The 7,317-nt window shown below is 39.5% G+C and overlaps 1 protein-coding gene across 1 annotated transcript; it reads left to right on the top strand.

The window, feature by feature from the left end:
- Nucleotides 1-527: 527 nt before the first annotated feature.
- On the top strand, nucleotides 528-4,977 carry LOC308380637 (hereditary hemochromatosis protein-like; the record flags this gene model as incomplete). The annotated part of the gene is made up of 6 exons (XM_080858045.1): nucleotides 528-546; nucleotides 3,180-3,458; nucleotides 3,629-3,916; nucleotides 4,176-4,290; nucleotides 4,542-4,599; nucleotides 4,963-4,977. 6 exons carry the CDS (start codon nucleotides 528-530, stop codon nucleotides 4,975-4,977), a joined length of 774 nt encoding a protein of 257 aa, XP_080714171.1.
- Nucleotides 4,978-7,317: the final 2,340 nt, after the last annotated feature.

The following is a 7,317-nucleotide window of genomic DNA, read 5'->3' as shown; positions in this document are numbered from 1 at the left end:
TTCTTTCCTTTTGTCTTTCCTTCTTCCACTCTTCTTTCCTTTCTTCTTTCCTTCTTTCACTCTTCTTTCTTTTCTTCTTCCTTTCTTAACCTTTGCATTTCATGCACTGGTATTTCCTTCAGGAAATGCATTTTCTAGTTATCCTTTAACAACCGTTTGGAGGGCTTTTAACACAGTATGTGGGAGAGGCAGATTCCCATAATACACATCTGAACCACTGATGGTGTGACGCATGGTGTCAACTCATGTAAATCCTGTAGGGGGAAGCATTTCATACAAAATAGCATACAGAATTCCACAGAATTCAGGAAATGATGTGTTTCGCTTAGCCTACTAGAGTGTCAGCAGGCTTAGTCATTAAAGAAAAAATAAAGGAACATCCTAAAATCACCTTACCGCCTAAGCGGACTCCTAAAGACAGAGAAGAACGGCAAAAGTAGAAAAAACTAAACCAAAACGGATATTAAGCAAATATGAAGATGACCGGAATCAGCCTTGTTCTATATTTTTTGTCTGTTTCGTACTCGATGTGCAGCCCAGACAGCGGTAAGCATAATGTGAATAACCTGTCTCAAGTGAATGTGGTGTTTAGATTTTAGAATTGAAATGTAAATCTAGATCCTAAAGAATTATATGTGTAACAATGTTTTTGTTTTACTGGTGAGACGAAACGCAGGGATAGGAATGAAAAAAAAAAATCGTCTAAGAGTTAAAAAGTATTAAGAGACACGACCTTTAATTCAAACATCCATAATTAACTGTTACATTATGGCAGAAGTGCCAATACAACAATCTTTAAATGGTCAGGCTCATTTCTTCAAGAAAATCTTGTCCGGGTCGGGTAATGGGGAGAATTGGGAGAGTTCCCGGTGGGCCGCTTCACTTCTGGGCTGGTGGAGAATTACATTTTTTGACATTTGTCACGTTAGTCCATCTTCTCTTTGCCTTTGAGGTGAATGTCCATAAATGTTATTCTGGACACTGTGGTAGGCAGCATGGATAGGAGGTGTTCAGCAAATGCAAACTTGCCTCAGATTTTGCTTGTCTTGACCCTAAAAACGTTTCTGAAATAAAGATAAATGGGCTCCCTAACTCAGCAAATGTCTGCTTACGTTTGATGACAGAGCTACTGTTACCACATTACAAACTGAGCGGTCTAGCCGGGCATACCAGTGGGAGAGACTGAAAAAGTCCTCTCTTGAAGGTAATACTGTCATGTAGTGAGGTGGCACAGGAAGGTCAGGAGGATAGTGGCGGACTACCATGTATGGAAGAATCAGAGAAAGCAGGATCTGTTCCTCTGTGCCATTTGTGTCTATTTAATACTCTCACAGTACAACCTCCTCACAGATGCTTATCATGTCATTGGGTGAGCATATAAGTTTCTGTTGACTTTGTCCATCACACAGGTTGCATGTGAGAGAAGCTTCTCAACTTTAAAATTTGTGAAGGCTACGAAGCTCACTGAGTCAGGACAACTTGGAGGCTTTGATGTTATTGTGCACAGAGAAGGAAATCCTCATGTCTATAAGCAACTACACAGTTATAGATAAAGAGGCTGAAACCAGTGCACTGCTTAGGCGGTTACTGATGCTGTAGATGCTGTTTGTGCTATTCGCAATGTAACTGTATATTGTACTGTGAGTTGAACTATAAACATTAGTTCAATATGCCTCTCTGTTGAAGAGTGGGATACGTTTCAAATGCTTTATTTCTTTCTTTCTGCTTTTGTTGATTTATCAACCTATCTTTGTGGAATAGTGAAATATTTTTTGTTTACTTTACTCAGCTTAAGTGGATTATTATTTAACCTTTACATTATTTATTGAACCATGGTATTAATAATACAAAAACTACAGGATAGTAAGAGCTGAACTGTTGCTTCATTTATCCAATTTCCACTACCATGTAAAAAGTGGGCCGGTCTTGGGTCAATTCCCGGGCTGAAAAGTTGCCCCACTCCGGCCCTGGTACCAGCCATTTGAATATATTGGAACAGTTGAGTGAAACTTTCTCTTCTTGAATCCGTAAATAATAATAGAGTAAATATGACCAGTGTTATCATGTGTCGCTGCCAAATGTGAGTCCCTGCCTGATGTGAGTCCGCATCCGTCACTTTGCGACACTATTGTAGTACAACGAGCCAGGTAATGCTGGTGGTGTAGGCTACAGCATGAAGTGGAATGACAAGCGCATTTGTTTACGTTTGAAATCCACCAAGGTTTATGATGTTAAGCTTCATGTTTATTGAATTATTAGTTAAGCAGTGCATTCATTACTAGTAACAGTAATACAACATAGCCCCATATGTTGGAGTTGAGCCTTATGCTGATAACCGTTTATAATACAATTAAATATAACATTAAATGTACCGATATTATGCGTTAAAACCAGCCCCATGTGTTGACGTTGAGCCTTAGCTGTTCACCGTTTACAACACAATTTAATATACCAGTAAATATACCCACATTATGCGTGAAGACTAACCCCATATGTCGACGTTCAGCCTTATGCTGTAAACCGTTGACACAATTATAAAACACTACGTTAAATAAACCTACATTATGCGTTAAGAGAAGCCAGATACGTTGATATTAAACCATGTATGAGCATGCGCTTGGATAGTTTGCTCCTGAGCCTTCTGCCGTAAACCGTTTGTGTTTGCGCATGCGGACTCACATCGGCAGGGACTTACATTTGGCAGCGACAATCACCTCACTGTTGGTCAGCTGTATGAGTGTAAGGTGTAAGGACTTTATTATTAGGCAGGTTTATTATTAACTATTTTATTCTGACAGGTTCCCATTCATTGCTCTTCTTCTCCACGTACATCAAAGGGGACACGCCTTTTCCCGAGCTCAGTGCAGTGGCGATGCTGGATGATATTCCAGTTGTTTACTATTCCTTAAATGAACAAAACATTCAAAAAATTCTCCCAAGAGGACCTATGAATGAAGAGGACATGTTCCATGTCACTGACCATGAGTTGACCCCGTTTGTGTCGAGAATTGTGCATAACCGTGTAAAAAATAAAGCAAATAGATATATTCATAATTACAATAACACAAATGGTAAGCACTGACTAAGTGTTCCAGAAGTTTCTGATATTGTGCTTGTGTTCTTAGATGTGTTGATGGCTTGATAATAACTGTTGTGTTTTCTTATTTACCTTATCTTAGGAATTTTATTCCTCCAGAGTATATTTGGTTGTGATTTACTGGACAATAGTGAACCTGGCAGGATGATATACAAAGAGTCCTTCAATGGAGATATTGGAGATGATGTACTTGTTCACATTTCTGACAAGACCTTTCAATCAGTGTTTCGATGGCCTGAAGACTGGAATATTATAAAGTCACCACGTATGCAAACGATGTTATTCAATGTTTTTGAGCCTTTCTGCCTCACAGCACTTCGGAAACTTCTTAAGATCAACAGAAAACATGTAATGAGAAGAGGTAATTTGGTAGTGTGCATGTCATATGATTCATACTTTGATGTTGATGAACATTATGACTTTAACATTAAATGTAGCAAGACTATGATAAATAACACATGACACAAATTCATGATATTTGGAGATAAATAAATATAATAAATAAATAAATACATATTATGTCTTTCTCAGTCAAACCCAGAGTCAGGCTCTTCCAGAAGGCCCTCCCAGACTCTGGTGGGGCGAAAGTGACTTGTCTGGCCACTGGGTTTTACCCCCGTCACGTCAACCTGACCCTGCTCAGAGATGGACAGCCTTTGGATAGCCACCAGATCACTGGAGGGGAGCTGCTACCTAACGGAGATGGAACCTACCAGATGAGGAAGAACCTGGAGGTCAGCACAGAGGAACTAAGAGAGTACCAGTACACTTGTAGCGCTGAGCATCTCAGCTTGGACAACAAGTTGGACATACCTTTAGGTAATGATCCTCAACAACAACAGTTCACACACAACTAGATGTGGAGTGAATCCAGTTGCATCAGTAGCTGTGAATTGTCACCAGATCTAGATTGTCACCACATCGTGTAAATTGGTTAAGTAAGGGGGGGAGGGGGGGTCAGGCCCTGGGCTCTCTGAAGCCCCTTGAGACAATGTTATTGTTTTGGCGCTATATAAATACATTGAAATGGAATTGAATATTAGCACACGTCTGACCCTCTGTGATTCTGTGCTCCTAGATTATGTACCTCGTCCAGGCCGGCAACATTTTGTTGCAGTGGTGGTGATAGCACTGGTTTGTCTAACTGTAGTCATCGTTGCCCTTGTCTTCTGCAGGACAAGATGCATGGGTAAGTTGAAAAATGATTTATGTGAAATATTGCTCAACAGATTGAGACAGACAGAGACATTAACAATGAACAGGGAACAGCTTAGCATACAGCATTTGTTTCCAAGCATTCCTGCACATGGTTTTGTTCTGTTTTGAGGTCTAAGGTCTGAGGTTTAGGTATTTGTCATGTATGTGTTCATAATTCTAAGGACTGGAGAAACATGATCCTATATAAGCCCCACCTTTAAACTAAACTATCTTTATGATCTGATAGCCACAACAGAGGCTTGAGGATCCACCAGGGAGGGAAGAAGGATATGAGTACCGAAAACGTATTTATATATATTTTTTGAAGTAGAGCGCGCCTATCCCTACTAACAGCGGAAGGAGGACCCAGCACACCTGCACAGAATGGTGGGCATCATGCAGCTGGCACACACAAGACCAGTGGAGACAGGAGTTAGAGGCTTTGTAGCTAAATCAACCACAACACTTCTGTTGGATTTTGGTTTTTGAGGAAGGTCTCTCAAAGGAGCTTTAAAGTAGTTGTCTGAGGTTGCTGAAAAAGTGAGCCAGTGGTTGTGGCTGATACGTGCACAGACTACTTGGGGTCATGAATTAACCTGAACTATAACTGAGATATGTGAAACTTCTTGAAGTGTATCTTGAGATGGATCTGTTGTTGTCTCTGGTAGTGGCATGTGTTCTAACATGTCATGAGTAAGGTGAGGGGGAGGCTGACTCCACTGTTGAGCCTCCTGGAGGTGTTGTGGGCCTTATTCAACAAAACACTGATGAAGGAAGGTGCCTGCTTGAAAAGCCCACTAAACTACTCACAGAGCAGCTTTGTTGCTGTTGTTGTTATATCCTACTGCTCAGGTAATATGGTTGGGCAGTCATGTTGTTGTTTGGGCTACAGACATCCTTTGTATGTTGTACCGTGAAGGAGTGCCTTTTAAGATCCCGGGTACAACGTGCAGACTGTGTTGCGACTGACTCAAACCAGTTGTGTGTTGTTGTTCAGGATGTATGTTTGGGCAGTTGTTATATTAGTTTGCTTAGGTTGCTGGCTATGAGTATTTGCATGTGACAGTGATATTGTGGGTCATTGTGGGTAGTCCCAAACCAATAGCACAACATCTTTTCCAGTGTAAACTTAACCAAACTCAAGTAAAGAATATGTCTTTAGGACTCTTGACGTGCTGCAGTTGTAGAAAGAATCTTATTTGACGGGATTTTCTGGTTTGTATATTTATAACATATCAATGTCATTTTCTGATGATAATCTCTGCTGTCAGGTGACGAGAAGAGGGAGAATGAAGAGGAAGAAGAAAAAGGAGAAGAGGAAACAAGCCATTGAGTTTGCTGAGCTAGAAAGGAGAGGAGCATGGGAGTCTTTTCCTTCTCAAGTAAGCCGTGACCTTTGAATGGAGTGAGGAGCTCAGAGAAGCTCAGAGGGCAGGGACAAATGAGAATACAGGTTATGAGCCAGGAGAGAAAGAGAAAGGGAATCTGTCTTTTACAGTTTTTCTCTATTGCTAAAACCCGTTTTTCAAAACAATAACGGCTTTCTCAAAACTGCACACAGAAAACTGAAAACCTCACACACAAAATGCTTAACCTGTCACTCCCTTTGCAAGATGGCTCTTTGCTATCAAATCTCTTAACTGTTCACAAAATGGAACTCGGGAATGACAATGACTCAGACAATGACTCATTGAGCCATTTCTCCTTTTGGAAAATGTATCAGTGTAGGCCTACATTTTTCATAGTCAAACATAAAACAGCAATACCGTTGTTCTCACAAACCATATTTACAATTTCAGTCTCCTGTTCCACCAAACACTAGATTGTATTGACATAAAATTGTATACAAAATGCTTACAGTTTTTATCAATTGCTTACTAACAAAAAACGCAAAACCCTTTATATCTTTATATTTACCGGTGTATTTTTTATATTTTTGACCATTGCACTGTTGTATTGTATTGTTTTGCACTGTTGTATTGTTTTGCACTGTTGTATTGTTTTGTGTTGTGTTGTATATTTGAGTAATATGTGTAAGCACAGTGAGAGCCACTGCACCAAGACAAATTCCTTGTTTGTGGAAACTAACTTGGCCAATAAAAGCTGATTCTAAATCTGATTCTGATTCTGATTCTGATATCTCCTGGAAAATGCTTCTTTGCTTTACAGTTTTTCACTGTTGCTAAAACCCGTTTTTCAAAACAGTAACGTCTTTCTCAAAACTGCACACAGAAAATTGAAAACCTCACACACAAAATGCTAAACCTGACACTCCCTTTGCAAGATGACTCTTTGCTATCAAATCTCTTAACTGTTCACAAAATGGAACTCGTGTTTTCATTTGGTACACACAGCCATATTTTCAAAACACACACACATACATTCATTTAGTACACACAACTAAGCATTAGCTGCACACTACCAAGCATTTACAGCACACAGAAGTGCAAAATTGAAAACACAATAATCGAAACACACCATATGAATGACAATGACTCATTGAGACCTTTCTCCTTTTGTAAAATGTATCAGTGTAGGCCTACATTTTTCATAGTCAAACATAAAACAGCAATACCGTTGTTCTCACAAACCATATTTACAATTTTAGTCTCCTGTTCCACCAGATTGTATTGACATAAAATTGTATACAAAATGCTTATAGTTTTTCTCAATTGCTTACACACATTTTTTGAAAGCATGCCTCGTTCTAAAAACTCTAAACACAAATTCCAAAGCAACTAACTGAAAATGCAAAACCCTTTATATCTCCTGGAAAATGCTACTTTGCTTTCAAAAAATATTGAAAGTGTGTTTTCTTCCTCCACAGTGTGGTTCTCTTTCAGTCCTGCAAAATACAAATACTGTGAGCACACTACGTATATTATATTGATATGCAGTATTACAGTACACAAGGCAAACAGATTTCGTACTTGTTCTCCATCCTGAAGGTTCTAATGAAAAACCATGAAAACATGGTCTACCACAGCGGCCCAAATCTCATTAGAGATGACCATTCTCCTTCT

The sequence above is a fragment of the Sprattus sprattus genome (genome assembly GCF_963457725.1).
Source record: "Sprattus sprattus genome assembly, chromosome: 2".
NCBI lineage: Eukaryota > Metazoa > Chordata > Actinopteri > Clupeiformes > Clupeidae > Sprattus > Sprattus sprattus.
Note: the sequence above shows the minus strand (reverse complement) of the source record. Positions and strands in the feature narration are given on the sequence as shown.